This window comes from Bufo bufo, chromosome 1, assembly GCF_905171765.1.
Source record: "Bufo bufo chromosome 1, aBufBuf1.1, whole genome shotgun sequence".
In the NCBI taxonomy this organism is placed as follows: Eukaryota; Metazoa; Chordata; class Amphibia; order Anura; family Bufonidae; genus Bufo; species Bufo bufo.
The window spans coordinates 417,519,430-417,537,732 of record NC_053389.1 but is presented as its reverse complement, the minus strand read 5'-3'; the positions used below and the strand labels follow the sequence as shown (position 1 = coordinate 417,537,732).

The 18,303-nt window shown below is 46.2% G+C and overlaps 1 protein-coding gene across 1 annotated transcript in view; it reads left to right on the top strand.

Annotated features, from left to right (window-relative positions):
• The window catches only part of CREBRF (CREB3 regulatory factor), a 59,480-nt gene that overhangs the window by 36,228 nt on the left and 4,949 nt on the right, over positions 1-18,303 (top strand). The window contains exons 4-8 of the mRNA XM_040415690.1: positions 246-1,326; positions 2,809-3,003; positions 5,777-5,966; positions 7,805-7,878; positions 8,013-8,135. Coding sequence (XP_040271624.1) covers positions 246-1,326; positions 2,809-3,003; positions 5,777-5,966; positions 7,805-7,878; positions 8,013-8,135 — 1,663 coding nt within the window. The remainder of the gene's footprint in view (positions 1-245; positions 1,327-2,808; positions 3,004-5,776; positions 5,967-7,804; positions 7,879-8,012; positions 8,136-18,303) is intronic.

Here is an 18,303-nt window from a genome sequence, read left to right as displayed (position 1 = left end):
CCTGGACGTAGAACCAACATCAATCAGGTATTTATGGCATATATTTTCTTTTATTCTATAAATGTCTCAGATTGTAATTCCCCTTTATGTTTAACTGCGTCCCTTTGGATTGGTTTAATCTGACATTGTAGCCCTTGGACCAGAGGAGGCTGTGCATCAATTCTTTAGAACATACTCCTTATAGAAATAAACCATTTGGGTAAGCGGTATTCTTACAGATCGATTTTCTTTTATCTTCTCTTAAGGATCGAGATTTGGGTTACCAGCAGAGCCCAACAGATAATTTCCTAATGGCGGAAGACTGCAGAAATTTGGAGTCCTTGGAGTCCTTTGCTGACATCCTGGGGAGTAGTCCATCCCCTTCTTCTCACTGGGAGCAGTGGGACACTTATTGTGAGGATCTAACAAAGTATACAAAGCTAACAAGTTATGATATATGGGGCACAAAAGAGGTGGATTACCTTGGCTTGGATGACTTTTCAAGTCCTTATCAAGATGAGGAGGTCATCAGCAAAACACCCACACTTGCTCAACTTAACAGTGAGGATTCACAGTCAGTGGTTGACTCCTTTTGTTGTACAGAAGGCTTGTTAGGAACGAAAGCCACACTTCTTCCAGGTAAGAAGGTGGCATCGGCAAGGGTAACTGCTCCACTTAGCGCATCTAAGACTTCTCCAACTGACATGGCTTTGGCTGATTGCTCCCTAAAAGCTGCCAAGGCAACTATAAGTACACAGATGGCAGCAAAGACTAATATTTCTTGTCAGGAGAAGATCAATATTCATGTGGAATGCAAGGACTATGTAAAAAAAGCCAAGGTGAAGATCAGCACGGTACTTCCCACCCGACCGACAAGCACGGTGGTTGCACTAGACGCAGCCAAAGAAAACACCTGTTTTTGTGGAGCAATGGCCAAAAAACAGGAAAGGACAATAGATGAGACTTCATTAGGCCGGAAAACCTGTGCCATCTTGCCTTTCAGAGAGACTCAAAAGCTATTTTGCCCACCTCAGAATGTGGTGACAGTTGGCACCATAGAAGGGAATGTTACTGTATCAGCTTCTGTTTCTGACCCCTCGCAAAAGGAGGAACACAACTACTCGCTTTTTGTCTCAGAGGGGCTTACAGAATCTGTTAAGAGTGAAGGACCACAGGATGAAGAGGAAGAAGATGATGAGGAAGTTGATTTGGATGAAGAAGATCATGATGAGGGTTTTGGTAGTGAGCATGAACTCTCTGAAAATGATGAGGAGGAGGAAGAAGAAGAAGAGGAAGAAGACTTTGAGGATGATAAGGATGACATTAGTGACACCTTCTCTGAACAAGGTACGTTTAAATACATAAATATTAGTTGTTAGATTTGATTCTGAATGATTTTATTCTGCCCTGGGAAATTAAGAGTATATCATGAGACAGCTATGGGCATTACACTGTAAAGTATGTTTTATTACTACATAACTAGGCCAGTGGGAGTAGGCAGCACTGTCAATTTGTACCATAGGGTGTCTGTATTACTGGGCCCTGAAGGAATAATTGCTTTAAATGGTCTTTATTAAACTCCTTTAGTTTAATTTCTAGACTATACATACTCGTGGTAACTTTTGGGAATACAAACAAATGTTGTCTAACATGATCCTGCAGTCGTACGCTCTGCTTTTTGTTCCCTGTGTCCTGCTAATTTACATTTAGTAAATGACATGTTTTTTTGGTTTATATTCCTACAATTACCAGATACATAGGAGCTGCAGACAGAAAATAATCAAACTATTCACAAAGCCGCTTCATTTTTCATTTTAGATGTACTAGATCAATTACAAAATGATTTTGAATGTTTATATATCCTTTACACACCTGATATTCAAGGAATTAGGGGGTATATGTTAATGAGTCATTTCTGCAATGTTCGGTCGATGGTTGAATCTTAATATATCTTCTGGCTGTGGATCGAAGGCTGGGTTTAAATCTTTGAATAGTGTGTTGTCAACATTTCCATTCTGACCACCAATCCAAAGCTCACCCTCCTGTGTAAACAGGAGGTCCATCTCTCCTGTGTGGCTGACTTCCTGTGTACTACACGAATACATTGGCATCCATCAAATCTCTCCTGGTACTCCTCACCAAGCTCTACCATTCTTGTTCCCCTGTGTAACCCTCCATAGTGATCTAATTGGCAAGACCCTCCAATGATTATCTGCAGTGTTTATAAAGCTCTCCGTCTCACCTTAATGTCTATACTTTCTGTGTCTGCAGTGTGCAGAGTCTACTGTGTACCTCTATTAAGATTCAGCCTCACACTGCTCCCGCATCTCTTGCTTGTAATAGCTGACAGAGAGAATACACTATAGACTGTGCACACAGCACTTACAGCTAGCACAGGAAGGGGATGTGAGTCTGGGGAGATTTATTAATCTTTTCATACTAGGGTTCAGCCCCCACCCCCCTGAATCCTGCTTGTGATTGGTAGGTTCCTCCTTGTTATCTATTATAATCAGAAGGCAGTGGAGTAGACTCTGCAGGGTGAGTTTTGGAGACAGAATTTCTATGCCTCTAATCGATCACTTGCTACCCTTAGAGCAAGAGCTGTGTCTAGCAAGCTGGGGCATAATAGGAAATGCATGCTGCAGGGCTGCAGATGAGACTGTCATGGTAGAACTGAGTGGAGGATGGTCCATACACAAGAACCTCTACATTATTCTTTAATAATAGTATATGCTTACAGCGCTTCTTTAATTGTGCCTGTGAAAGATGACCACTAACACTTTGTTTGGATGTTTTTGTTTCCTACTTATAATACAGTTTTTATTTTAGGTTATGAAAATGATTCAGTTGATGACTTAAAAGGGATAACTGCTGTGTCATCGAGAAAACGAGGAAAACGGCGGTACTTTTGGGAGTACAGTGAGCAGGTATTGCCGTCTCAACAAGAAGGAATACTGAGACCATCTGAGTGGAACAGAGAAACTCTGCCTAGTAATATGTACCAGAAAAATGGTCTGCATCATGGTAAGTACTCTTTTCAGCAGTGTATCTAGTTTAGTTTAGCTGTAATCTGATTGGTTGTGCTATTTTGATTTGCTTTCAATACCAGATTCTTAGATTCATGAACTTGAAGAATATGTACTATACAAAAAAGGTTCTGTAGATGAGTATGTTTGAGTACCACTACTGTTCAGACCAGTGAATAAAAATCTCCCTTCAGTGCTTAAAAGGGTTTTCCAAGATTGTTATACTGATAACCTATCCTGAGTATAGGTGATCAGTATATGATCGGTGGAGGTCTGACACCTGGGACCCCCGCTGATCAGCTGTTTGAGAAGGCACCGGCGATCCTGTGAGCACCCCGGCCACCTCGCAGCTTACCAAGCACCGTACATTGTATAGCAGCTGTGCTTGGCATCGCTCTCAGCCCCATTAACTTCAATGGGGCTGAGCTGCGGCTAGGCCACGATGAATATGTCGTCACTGGCGTAGGAGCAGCTGTGAGAAGGCCACGGCACTACTGCAAACGCTGATGCTTTCTCGAATAGCTGATCGATCGGCAGGGGTCTCGAGGATAGGTCATCAGTGTTAAAATCTTGGAAAACCCCTTTAAAGGGGTTCTCAAGGAATAAAAAAAAATGAAAATACTTAAATATTATTTTATAATCTATTCACAAATACCTTTCATTACATAGAATGGTTTGTTTTGTCTGGGGAGCAATGATTAGGAGAATTAAAATGGCCGCCGTCCTATTAGTACACACAAAACCTGTCCTAATCACACAGAAGGACAAGTTACTTCACCACTGAAAGAATATTATCCTTCTCTCTATGCACCGTGATTTCATCCTTTGTCCCCGAAGACAGACGTCTGGAGAACATGTCAGTGACACAAGCAGTATGATGTCAGTTAGTGCTGCCTCATCCTCCTCTCTGCTCTGCTTGTCAGGACTCATGATCCTGAATACAGGTGAATCTCTGTGGGAATGGAGATGATGAGGAAACATGAGAGGAAGGTGGGGTGTGGCTAATGAGCAGCAGCACTTGTATGTAGTCTCCATTACCACAGCCTGTCCTGTCCGTCCTCTTTGTACTTCATGTCTCCTCAAACTAAATTCCCCAGAGATTAAGCTAAAGTTCTTATCTGTATTCAGGATCATAATCCCTGACAATGAGAGGGGAAGATGAGGCAGCTCTTTACCTCTGGGTTGTAAAGTAACTTGTCCTCTTGTGTGATTAGGACAGGTTTTGTGTGAACTAATAGGAATGCAGCCATTTTGTTTCCCCTGATTGCTCCCCAGACAAAGCGAGCCATTATAAATAATGAAAGGTATTTGAGAATATATTTATAATAAAAAAATATTTAAGTATTTTCATTTTCTTAATTCTCGAAGAACCCCTTTAAAGCTGTTTTCCAAGGCTTTTATATTGATGACCTATCCTCAGGATAGGCCATCAATATCTGATTAGCAGGGACCCAACACCCTGCACCCCCATCATACAGCTGTTCTGCAGTAGCTCCGGCAGCAGAGCTACTGCAGAACAGCTGAGTAGCACGATTTCAGACCCCCACTGATCAGATATGGAAAGTACCGGAAAACCACTTTTTAAAGAGGTGTTTCCACCTTGGATATTATATTTGATATTCCATAAATGTCTGAGGAGTATGCCGCCAATCTATGATAAATGAGGCCCTAAATATATAACAGACTTTCAGCACTTTTAGTGCTTAGTTTTGTTAAGCTAGCCATATGGATTAGGTATATGTTGTCCAAACCTGAAAGAATTGACTGACTGTCTAATGTGTATGACAGCGTTGCAACCCAACCCCCACGGCCGCTGTCGGGTACTGAAAGGGTTAGGTATGTTAGATTTAGACATGTCCGATCCTTTGATCTCAGGAAGATGAGCTGTGTGCCAGAGTTGTCTGCCATGTTCTTTCTCTTCTTTCCTATTCACAGAGCATGCATGTGTATGGGGAGGGTGTAATCTGTCAGTAGTTTTGACCATGATGAACTGCTGACAGCAGCAGGTAGGGGCTGTAGAAACTTGTTTTTGTAGAGCTTTTATTATCATGAGTAGTGTAGCTCTTGTAAGTGCCCAGGGCGGACTGGGCTTGACTAGGGAATGCTCTATGCATTTGAGCTTTGCTCTGAATGACAGTTGTAGTGATCTCCTGGTTGGAGTCTATATCTACAACTAAGAGCAGATAGGAGCAGCCTAATGACGAGAGGAGCAGAACCTGGCAGAATACAAAACTTTATATTCTCTCTTCTTCTGATGATAAAAGCCCCACAAAAGGTAGGTGGGTACTGCTTTCCCCTGCCCCTACCTAGTGCTGTCGGCACTTTATCATAGTCAAAACTACTGACAGATTCCTTTTGCTGCTCCTGTTTTTCTTCATTGCATATTAGAATATTTGGAGTTGTCTCAGCATAAGCATTGGTGGCATATAACTAGGAAATGTCTGCTCTGCAAAAGAAAAGTGGCAACAGCCGTAGGAAAACAGCATGCCACTGTCATCTTCTGCTTAGCTTTCTTCAGAGGCCTCATGGTGGGCCCATTATAATTGGGCACACCACTTCCCAGTGCTGTTCCCACTTTATTCTGCTGATCAGACATTGGAAGCACATCCCACCAATGTCTACAATGTGACAACATGAGAGCACCTGCTAATAACCCGTCCTTACTGTAATCATCTGTTACGTTGTATTTGTGATCTATATGTTTATGTGTTCTTATTTGCTGACTATTGTATTAATGATGCATCAAGTGACCATTAGTGTGGTGTTAACAGGAAAATATACTGTGAAGAAGTCTCGCAGAACAGATGTGGAAGATCTAACTCCCAACCCCAAAAAACTTGTGCAGATTGGAGGAGAGTTACGTAAACTTAACAAAGTCATTAGTGACTTGACTCCTGTGTCTGAGCTTCCTGTAACCGCCAGGCCTCGCTCTCGAAAAGAAAAAAACAAATTGGCTTCAAGGTAACCATATTGTACACTGATTGTCACATACTGTAGCCTTTTGCCTTTGGCTCTGTCCACTGTGTAGTTTTCAATGACGGCGGCTGCTGCAAATAGCTGCTTGGTGGGATACAAAGTGTCCCACAGTTTAATACTGATGACCTATCCAGAAGATAGGTCATCAGTATCTAAAAGGTGGACCACCTGTTTAAACCTTAGGATACCAGAGTTTTTGTTTTTGTGTCTTCATTTTTCTTCCCTATCTTCCTTGATCCATAACTTTTTTTTTTTTTTTTTAATATTTTCGTTCACATAGCTGTATGGGGGCTTATTTTTTGCGGGACAAGTTGTACTTTCTAATGTTAATTGTGGCATAAAATGTAGTCGGGAGTGGTAAAAAATTTGTAGCGCTGGCCAATTGCAGCGCACAGCTCACAGCCTGGGAGAAAAAAACCTCCCAGGCTGTGAGCTGTACGCTGTGATTGGCCAGCGCTACAGCCTAGGAGAAGGAGACGCCCACAGGACAAGGGCAGATACCGCCTACTATAACTTACAGAGCAAAGGTATCGGAGGGCATAACGGGAGAACGGAGCGGCGCCCGGGGATAATAGTAAGTGCAGTGAGATCCCCGGATGCCGCTCTACATGGCAGCATACTTAGTTCACATAGTTTTTACAAGTGAAAGGTCCTCTTTAAAGCAACTACTGACATCACCATTGGCCTCAGGGGATGTTGACATTTAGATGCTGTGATCTCGCTTGATCGACGATCAGCATTATTGCCGACCACGGTAATTAGCCTCAGGTCTGCCTGCCATGACACCCGCTGCATGTGCGAGCGGGTGCCATGTTTACACATCGCTCCAGTGCCGTACATGTTTTCGTTGGCAGCGAAAGGGTTCAAGATGAAGTTATGCAGCATTTTATATCAATATGGTGATCAATATCAGTTCTTTGGGGGTCCAATACCTGGGACCCCAGCTGATGAACTGTTAGATGAGGCCAGCAATCTGTGAGCGCCGCGGCCTCTTTCTAAGCCATGTGACATCACCGTACATTAGTCACATGGTCTAGTTGCAGCTCAGCCCCATTCAAGTCGATGTACGGTGCCCATTCGAAGCTGCCGGGAGCCAACTGTGTCTGCCAGAGCTCCAGTGAGTGCGGCAGCTCCCTGAAACAGCTGATCGGTGGGATAGCTCATCATTATCAATTCCTGGATAACCCATTTAGCGGAAAGTTTGATGTTTTCCAGGATAGGCCATCGATATCTGGTTGGCGGGTGTCCGTCACTCTGCAACCCACTTATAAGCCGTTTCAGAGTAACTGCAGCCTACTTTAGTGGGAGCAGCACTGTACTTACCAGCTCTGTCCACTACACAGTGAACAGAGGCTGACACTTGGATTTCTTTCATTGATGCACTGCCAATATGCAGCAGATCTGCATGTGTATTAGCCCCATATGTTATAAAGGGGCTGATCCTCTTCTTTGCCTTGCGAAAGTCATGAAAGTAAGTAGCAAACTCTTTTCCATGGCAGAAATATTCCAAGGTTTGCAGAAATACACGTGTGAGATGTGTATTGTCTTGGTACTTAATGTAGGTCCAACGCCTGTGCATGGATCTTTCGGGATATAAACAGAAGAATAGATCTTCCTACTGTATATCTTGGTATACAGCATAGGACACCCCCCAACTGAGTCGTACAGCCATTTTATGCTGTACTGGTGATGTGTACCTGAATCTACCTTCTTCAATGTACAATATGCTGCATTCTTTTCTGACCTTTCTGACATCCTGTGAATTTGTTTGTGAGAAGACGCGATAATTTTCTTGACATTCTTTGCTTATCGTTCTAATGCAGAGCTTGTCGGCTAAAGAAAAAGGCACAGTATGAAGCTAATAAAGTAAAGCTGTGGGGCCTGAATACAGAATACGGTAAGCTATATGGCATATTGAGTTTCTGAATAATATATGTGCTGGTGTTGAGATCTATAGATGTCAGGTAGTAAATATTGCATACAAGCAGAACTATTGTATGTATATTTTTTTTTATCATTTCCATTTTACAGATAATTTGCTGTTTGTGATCAATTCAATCAAGCAAGAGATCATGGCTCGTCTGCAGATCCCCTGGGAGGAATGGTCAGCAAGCATGGAACAGAAACTGGATAACCTTATCAAGGATACACTTGGTATGTGGCACCCAGCAATTAGTTCCATTTGGACTGAGTTAATAACCACGTCCTCTGGATGGGCAGCAGGGAGATGCTGCCACATCAGCTGTAGCATCCACAATAACTTTGTCCATTACAGTCTACTTAACTGGCCTTTAGTCACATTGTACCAAATACCATACAGTGACTCTACGCCATATTTGCCTTTACGGCTCATTGAGGGTTAAATGTCAAACGGAAGTTCAGAAACCTCATGTGCAACTACTTGAATTTCATGAAGAGGAAGGTGTATGGGAATGTTTACTCGGCATTGTAGTGTACACAGTATTTTGAAGCATTTTCCATTTAGTAGCTCGAATTATATATATATTTTTTTTCAAATTTGAAGTTAAAGTGGTTGTCTCACTTCAGAAACTAGTATTTCTCGCCCATATTTATTGGGGGGGACAGAAACCTTGGGTACAGCTATGTCCTCTAGGAGGTGTTGACACTAGATAAAGCGGTTAGCTCCTCCCCTGGCAGCTATACCCCCTCCAGCCTGGAGAGAGAGCTTCAGTTTTTTTCTAGTATCAATAGGAGGCAAGACCTCCCTGCTCTGCAGGGATCTCCTGAAGATTTTTTATTTTAGTTTATTTTTTTCCTTCTTTTTCAGATGGGACAACAGTGGTCGCCTCGCCTCCCTGTTCTCCCGGGGTCGAGTTGCGCCAGTGTCGGTCATCCGCACTGCTGCCTCCCCCACAGAAGACAAGGTGGACCAGGGCAGCCTCGCTCCCCTGCATCCCGCCAGCCAAGGGGTCACCTAGGTCCGCCAAAGAGAAGACCCTCCCGCCATACCAGACTCCTGCCACTCCGGTGCCAACTGCTGAGGAGGTGACCCTGCTGGAGAAGGTGACCTTGAGGGTCCACTTAGGGAGGGTGAAGAGAAGAGGATGAGAGAGGTGAGTACACGGTGACAATTGTCCTAGGATTTGAGCACCAGGAAATAGGCACCAGCCTAATTTTTTTTTGTATAATTGTCTTTTTATTGAAGAAAAAGTACAATAATAAAAGTGCACATTTACAATTTTTTCATGTAAACATTTGACTATCAAGTATTTTAAATGGAAAAAATAGCAGGAATGACAATACAAATACAGCATCAAACTGCTAATCCTATCAATTCCACTCAAATGACATCATGCCATAATAAATCCCGATAGCCGGGTAAATGATTCTCACACTCTAAAATGATATTATATACTATAAAGACGAAAATAGGAGACAAGACAAGACACAAAAGGATATACATACCAAAAGGGGAAGAGAGTATTAGCCGCTCTTATCAAAGAAAGTATCCCAAGGTTGCCAAACCTTATTAAACTTATCTACCGTATTATTAACTGCTGTCAAATACTCCATTCTTCTAATTTCCGTGATACTGGTAAACAATTCTAATTTAGTAGGTATGTCCTGCCTCTTCCAAAACTGAGCAATAAGGCGTTTTGCCGCTGACAGGACATGAAGTACTAAACAAAGCACTGGCTTCTTTAGCACTATTGGAGGCATGTTCAATAGAAACATGTAGGGGTCCAATGAAAACGTGATATTAAGAAGCTGCAATAAAAGGTGCTGGACTTCTTTCCACAATGGGAAGATGACTGAACAATCCCAAAAGATGTGGGGCACCAGCCTTATTATGGTGCACCAGGATTCCCTCTCGCTTCCCCCTAGGCCGAGCAGGCGCTGCTATCGCGGGCACTAAGGGGTTAATAAGTCCAGGCAGGCGCTGCTAAACTGCGGGAGGCCATGCGCAGGAACCAGTGATTCCCTTGTGGTCCGGGAGCTGGGGTAAGGTGTGAGCGCTGTCCTCTCAGCCCCAGACCGGTCCAACTCTGCAGCCACCAGATTCCTCTTTCGGGAGCGGGCACCTGTAGCGCCGCTTCGGAAGGGGTTAACACCAGGGTCCATGTCGGCCGCCGTAGCATTCCGGTCCGCACGCTCCCTTTTCGCGGTGAACTCCCCCGGCGGGGAGGGGGGGAGGAGGAATCGGTGGCGCGAATTATATTTTCAGCGGCAGGAGAGCTCATGCGCTCTCACTCAGGAGAGCTTTGGTCCGCCGTGCGCCAATGCATAGACCCGTCCGCCCCCCGCTACAGATCGGGAACATGCACCGGCGGACACACAGGGAAGGGAGCGAAGGAGGCTCTCCCCTATCTGTCTGTGATCCGCTGGTGTTAGGGCTCGTAAGGGGTTAATAACTTCCCTGACAGGAGTGGGGGGTGCGCTCTGGCGCGAATCCTTCCCGCCACCCCCGCCCTCTCCAGGACACCTTAACCCCTTCTGGCCAGCACCAGATCCTGAGATCCAAGTTATAACAGTTAACCCTTTCCTGCCTCTCTGCCCACTTGATGTTGGTCATCCAAGTAAAAAATAAAAAATAAAATATGCGCGTTCATACGGGCCCCCCTGAGCCTCATCACCGCAAGACCACCCTGTCTGTGTGGTACCAGGCTGGGCCCGTGTCCTATAGCGGACAAAGGAGGACACCTCATAGTTCCCAATCCCCCTCATGGGTCGTTGGTTGATATTCCTCCACCTGCGCAGATCCAGGGAGCACAGCTGAAGTATTCCCAATACACCCTCTGGGCCGTGTGGTTGATAGTTCTCCACCTGCGCAATCCAGTGACGGACCACTGCAGGATCCCAATGCGTCCTCCGGGGCCGTTGGTTGATGATTCTTCACCTGCACAATCCAGTGAAGGACCACTGCAGGATCCCAATCCGTCCTCCAGGGCCGTTTGGTTGATAATTCTCCAGTGCACTCCAGTACAGGACCTCTAGTTTCCCAATCCGTCCTCCGGGGCGTTTGGTTGATAATTCGGCACCAGCGCTATCCGGTGCAGAACCTCTATAATTCCCATTCCACCCTCCGGGGTCGTCTGGTTGATAAAATCCACCTGTGCCATCCAGCGCAGACCTTCTGGAAGTTCCCATTCCATCCTCCAGGGTCGTCTGGTTGATAATCCTCCACCTGCGCGATCCAATGGTGGACCTCTGGATCTTCCCAATCACCCTCCGGGGTCATTCAGTTGATAAGCACCGCCTGCACACTCCAATGGTGGATCTCCGGACTTCCCAATCTCCCTCAGGGGTCGTTTGGTTGATAAAGCACCGCCTGCGCAATCCAGTAAGTGCACCTCTAGAATTTCCCATTCCACCCCCGGGTAGTTTGGTTGATAACTCCCACTGGCGAGCCTGCGACTGCCATGGACAAGATTCTGAGAGTTAAGACTGCACACAACGGGCCTGCTCATCAGTGGTTCGGTCTCGGCCGTGATTCCGGTGCGATCTTCCAAGATGTCATCCGAGGTAGACAGCAGTACTTGTCGTATGCATTACCCCCTTCCTTAGGCGGAGTATTTGCACTACTACTGGACGTGGTACTCCCTTGGATATTACCTCCCTCCATTGGGGTCTAACCGCACTAAAACTTTTCAGTTCCGGCAGTAGGCGTTCCCCCTTTTTTTGTAGGTGGTGGAACTGCATTCCCACTGGGGACAGTAATTACTGTACGCATTAGCCTCCTCCATAGGTGGCGCTATGGCATTATCCCTGGTTCAGTTTTTACTGTATGTCTTACCCCCTTACGTAGGTGGGGTATTGATACGGGACTCTCCATATGCCTTGCCCTTTCCGTAAGAGGCGTACTCTCTCTACTTGGATTCGCTTCCTGCTAGATGCATTACTGCACTGCCACCCTTCATGGTGGAGTACTTGCAATACCACTGAGTGCAGTGCTTGCTGCAAGCATTACCCCCTTTCATTGGTGGGATAATTGCAACATTGCCCCGTTCACAAGTGATCCACTACCGTGGGGAATGAGTACACATCTTGGATGTTGCACTTCATCTGCGCCACGGCTATAGATGCCTTAGCTTCTTATACAAGTGGAGCGTAGCGAGTATCGATACACGCTGGTGCCCTGTACTCTTCTTCTAATAGTATTTCGGTGCCGCCAGTGGATACTGTGGCTGTTTCCACGTTGTCTCCCTTTCCTTCGGTGCCGGTTTGGAGCATGAATATGACAGCCTCTCTCCTCATGGGGTTGTCCAGCGTCACTCATGTGTCCTAGCGTCGCCTATCTCCATGGTCCTCCATTGAACCAATATGTGTCTTCAACAATATGTAGTGCGTACACCATGGCACGTAACATTGTGTTTACGTTCCAGCAAGTCCAGTGTTGCACTGACTCTATAGTCTCTATCCACCATTCCTGATGTGGGAAGTGGTTGTGCTGGCACTCTGGTTTAGCTTTGCAGCGTGTTCGCCTCCACTGGTGCGGTTTTTACGCTGGTACTAGCGTTCGCAGTCGCTGCAGTGGGGCATTCCCTCAGGTAGGGGATCCACCCTGACGCTGGCTTGGTGGTTGTTCCTGTTCAACGCCCTTCCCAGGTGGAGTGTTTAAGGTTAGCTCTCCTTCCCTGAGGCAGTATGATGCCATGGCTTCTACTGGATTCCTCTAGTCTGCCCCTCAGTTTGTGCTGGCGGGGCACGCTGCGGCTCCTACGGTACGGGGGTCCTGGAGTAGCCATTACATACTCTGGCTCCTCCTGCACGGCTCCTTCATCAGGTGACGGATTCTTCTAACGCCGAATTCCTTGGTGTACGCTGCATGGCCTCCTCCTTAGGTGGAGTATGGCGCCGCCACTATCATCTTCTGTGTAGTGCCAGTCTCAGAAGGGGAATGGGCTTCGCCCTGTTTCCTTTTCCTTCCGTTTTTTCTTCTCTGGCTCAGGGTTCACTGTCACTCCGCAAACCTTGGTAGCTCCTACGTTACTACTTCCCCTCATCTGCGTTGATGCAGGATATTGTTTCTGTGTTTTTTTTTCTTCCAGTCTTGTTCTGGACCGATTGTTGGGCTGTGACGTTTTCCATATTCTCAAACAGGTGAATCCTACCCGTTGGTCCTGGGTGTACTACCCGTATCTACAACTACCTCTCTAGACTTGACTAATGACTGCCACGTCAGTCCGATGGTAGTCATGCCTTTTCACTGCACATTCCGTGGCTAGATTACGAGTCTTACCACGCCAGCCGGAGAGAGGGTGCTGTCACGACCCACCACCGTTGATGGAGTTTCGTTCCTGGAACGGAACACCCCTTCTATTCTTCTTCCTCAAGGCAGGAGTTCGTCTCTCATCTTGGTCTGGTCAGAATTTTCGGTCGAGCAGCGTTGCTACACCGTCAATACACAGTCGCTGACGGAACTCCTCACCGCCTCATATCGCCTCTACTTCTAACTATCCAATGTATTTATTCCTTGGCTTGCGGTTGGACACGCCTCATTCAGGCGCTTTTTTTCTTGGTAATTTATCAGCCAGCTTCTCAGTCTCCCCACAAGCCTCTTCGGCTCAGGGGACTTCGGTGGACCAATTACCGTTTCCGTGGGGCGCTTTCCTTTAGCAGGGGTGGATACTGCGGTTCTGGGTTTTTGGTGTGGCCCTTGGTTTCTTGATGGGTCAGGTTCGGCGCTTCTATCCCTTTCCAGCGTTCTCTGACCCACCTGGGGCCCATAATAACCTTTCTTCCGTACCGTCCTCCTTTACCGCCTTGGGATCTGAACTTAGTCTCCTTGCGGGAGATGTCTCTCCGACTCCGGTCCTGGAATGTAGTTTTTTCTTCTGGCTATCACATACATCAGACGGGTGTCCGGGTTGGGGCGCTCTCTTGCAGAGACCCTTCCTGGTTCTTCACAGGGATAAAGCGGTTCTCCGGCCCGTTCATTCCTTCTCACGCCGGTGGTTTCTGATTCCATTTCAATTAAGAAATTGTCCTTCCATCACTGTGTCCCTCCCCTTCACACCCTAGGGTAAGGGAGTTACACCATTTGGATGTTGTCAGGGCTCTGACGATTTATTTACCAGCCTCCAGTTCCTTCCTGCGTATGGACTCCTCCTTTTGTCATCCCAGAGGGTCCTCGCAAGGCATTTGCGGCCTCCAGGGTGGCAATTACACGTCTGCAATTGCTGAAGCATACTGCACCCGGGGCAGGGTTCTGCCCTTCGGAGTCACGGTTCACTCCAGCAGAGCGGTGGGCGCTCTTGGGCTCGGAGGATTCAAGGTTTTGCCGTGCAGTTGTGCAAGGCGGCTACTGTTTTCCTTACGCACATTCAAAAAATTTTGCCAGCTGCATACTTATGCATCGGCGGGCGCTGCCTTAGGCCGCATGGTCTTGCAGGCGGCAGTTCTTAAATGCCTGCAGGGGCGCTTGCTCCATGGGTCTGTGGTTTTCCCTCCCCGTGGACTGCTCTTGGACATCCCACGGTTTCTGTTTCCCCCAATGAATATGGGCGAGAAAACAAGATTTTTGTAAAACTTACCAGTAAAATCTCTTTCTCGCTCTTCATTGGGGCACACAGCACCCACCCAGTATGGTTGTTCGGCCACAGTTGTGGCTGTTGCTGGTTAGAACCTAGTTGGGTTCTTGGCATTGTTGCTGTTACTTGCTTTTTCGTTGGTTTACTTGCTTCTCCTACTGCTTTTCACAAACTGAAGCGCTCTCTCCAGGCTGGAGGGGGTATAGCTGCCAGGGGAGGAGCTAACAGCTTTATCTAGTGTCAACGCCTCCTAGAGGACGTAGCTATACCCACGGTTTCTGTGTCCCCCAATGAAGAGCGAGAAAGAGAGATTTTACTGGTAAGTTTTACAAAAATCTCGTTTTATCATGTAGAGAAAATTAATACAAGGCACTTACTAATGTAATGTGATTGTCCATATTGCCTCCTTTGCTGGCTTCATTCATTTTTCCATCACATTATACACTGCTCATTTCCCATCAATCCATCCGCGATTGTCGTGCTTGCACACTATAGGAAAAAGCACCAGCCTATGCGAGCTCCCACGGTCCCGGCCACCACTAGCACAGCCACCACTGCTGGATTGCAGGGTGGTTGTAACCATGGAAACAAGCACTATATAATGTGATGGAAAAATGAATCAAGCCAGCAAAGGAGGCAATATGGACAATCACAATACATTAGTATTGTTTCATCCGAAGTCGATTCGCTCATCCCTTGTTATAACTTTACATTTCCCATATGTCTACTTCATGTTTGGATCATTTTGTAATGAAATTTAGTTTTTTTGGGACGTTAGAAGTTTAGAAGCAAATCATGATATTTTTCAGAAAATTTCTAAAAACCCACTTTTTAAGGACCAGTTCAGGTCTGAAGTCACTTTGTGAGGCTAACAAAGCAAGGGTCAACAGCCAAACAAAACTCAATGTTTATTACCCTGATTCTGTACGGGCACACGGCAGGGCGCAGAAGGAAAGGAACGCCATATAGTTTTTAGAAGGCAGATTTTGCTGGATTTTGCCATGTCACCTTTGAAGACCCCCTGATGCACCCCTAGAGTAGAAACTCCAAAAAAATAACCCCATTTTGGAAACTATGGGATAAGGTGGCAGTTTTGTTGGTACTATTTTAGGGTACATATGATTTTTGGTTGCTCTATATTACACTTTTTGTGAGGTTAGATCGTGTGGTATTTTTATAGAACAGGTTTGTTACGGACGAGACAATACCAAATATGACTAGCATCTTTAAAAAAAATTATTATTTTTTTTTTTTTATTTTTATTTTTTTTTAGTCTCCATACTCTGAAAGCCATAGTTTTTTAAAATTTTTTGGGTGACTGTCTTATGTAGGGGCTCATTTTTTTTTTCGCTATGAGATGACCTTTGGGGTGCATATAACTTTTTGATCGCTTGGTATTACACTTTTTGTTATGTAAGGTGACAAAAAATGGCTTTTTTGACACACTTTTTTAATTTTTTTTTTTATGGTGTTCATCTGAGGGGTTAGGTCATGTGATATTTTTATACAGCAGATTCTTACGGACACAGCGATACCTAATAATAATATTTATAATTTTTTTTATTTATTAAAGTTTTACACAATAACAACAGCATTTAAAAAATATATAAATCATTTTAGTGTCTTCATAGTCTGAGAGCCATAGTTTTTTTTTAATTTTTTGGGGCGATTGTCTTAGGGGTTAATTTTTTTGTAACACTTACAGTCTTCCTGCCTGAGAGATCCAGGGGGCTGGATCTCACAGGCTGTCTCGGAACGCAGCCATGATGCCTAAGGAAGGCATCGGGCTGCCATCGGGTCCCCGTTAAAGCAGCGCGGAGACCCGATGGCCACCCCGCACTCGGCAGGATCCCGCACATGCCGCAGCAGTACAAGGGTTAATCACCGATGCCGGCGCATACAGCAGGGGTCCAGCTACCAGTGACTGCCGGACCCCTGCTGCTGATCGGGTGGCTCCTGCACCCGCCTGATCAGCCTGCCGTACATGTATGGCGCTGGTCCTTAACCACTACAGGACCGCTGTACGCAGGATTGCGTCTTTGCGGCGGCCCTGTTATTCTGGGTGGACGCGCCGGTGCGTCCTCTCGCGAGACGCGAGATTTCGGGCAAAGCCGGCCCGCGCATGCGCATCGCGGGCCGACAAAATGTAAAAGACAAGTTCGTCATCAGCCTGCCAGCCAATGATCGTCGCTGGCAGGTTAATGATTTTCAAAAAATCGAATCAGAAGCCAGTTAACACATTATATTTATAAATATAATGTGTTAAATGGCTTCTGTGCTCCTCTGCTGGTCCTTTTCGTTGGTTGATCCCAGCAGAGGAGCACACATCAGTGAGTACCCACCAATACTACACTTAGCCCCCAGATCACCCTCCATCACCCCAATTAACTCCTTTATCACCCCTTGATCACCCCTGTCAATCACCTAGTGAAAGGGAAAAAAGTTCTAAGTGTAAACTGTCACATTTTTTTTTTTTTTCACTGGTATTGACTGTTAGGTTTTAGGATAGTTTAGGCCCCTTGGTTAGGTAGTTAGCGATCGTTTAGCGCCCAGCCCACCGCACCGCAGTCACTGATTTGCTGATTAGCGTATCGCTAATCAGCATTTGTACTTTTATAGTATCTGTAAGTGATCAGAACTGATCACAGTCAGATCTATAATAGTATTAGTGTCACCTTAGTTCACCCTCCACCCAAAACGCAGTGTTTCCCCGATCGGTCGCCCACACGTGCGTTCACCCACGCCCGCCCCGCCGCAGTGACAAAAATATATATTTTTTTTGATCACTGCACAATCACTTTACAAGCGCTGCGGCGATAAGAAAATCAGTTTTGATATTTTTTTATCAATCGCAGCGGCCTCCGGTACTTCGCTAGCCTCCCATTTGTAAGACAGGCTTGCTTTTTTTCTTGGGTAGTCTCAGGGAATATCCCCTAAATTTAGTTGAACAAATGGCAAACAAGGGGTATTCTTCTGAAGAGGCCTACAGGCTTCTGACCCAGTCGGATGAGGAATGGGAACCCTCATCTGACGAATTCAGCGGGTCAGAATATGAACCTGTAGAAAGCAGTGCCAGTCTGACCCAAAGTTCGGACGAGGAGGTTGAGGTCCCTGATACCACCAGGCGTACCCGGCCCCGTGTTGCTACACCACAGGTTGCGCAGGATCCGCTTCAAGGGCAGCAGAGTGGGGCTGGCTCTGTCTGATTACGTGGTGAGGCATACACCAGCAGCGCAGCCCATCCTGGACCTAGTACCAGCACTGCCGTAGAACATGGTGAAGTGGCGAGCACCAGAAGGGCAGTTGAAGCTGGTACTGTGGAACGTGCATTAGTTCCCCCGTCGCAGCCACCGCACAGACAGGCCCGTAGAGCCCCTAGAGTCCCTGAGGTGCTGGCAAACCCTGATTGGCAGCCCCCAACTTCAGCCGCACCAGTAGTTCCCCCTTTCACCGCCCAGTCTGGAGTTCGGGTTGAGACAGCTCAGATCGGTTCGGCACTGGGGTTTTTTGAGCTGTTCTTGACTGCAGAGCTCTTGGACTTAGTTGTGGCAGAAACAAACTGATATGCCACTGAATTTATAGCCGCCAACCCGGGAAGCTCTTATGCCCAGTCTTTCCGGTGGAAACACGTCCAAGTATCCGAATTTAAAATTTTTCTGGGCCTTCTCCTCAACATGGGCTTAACCAAAAAGCATGAATTGCGGTCATATTGGTCCACGAACCCAATTAATCACATGCCCATGTTCTCTGCTGCCATGTTCAGGACACGATTTGAGACCATCCTGCGTTTCCTGCACTTTAGCGACAACAGCACCTCTCGTCCCAGAGGC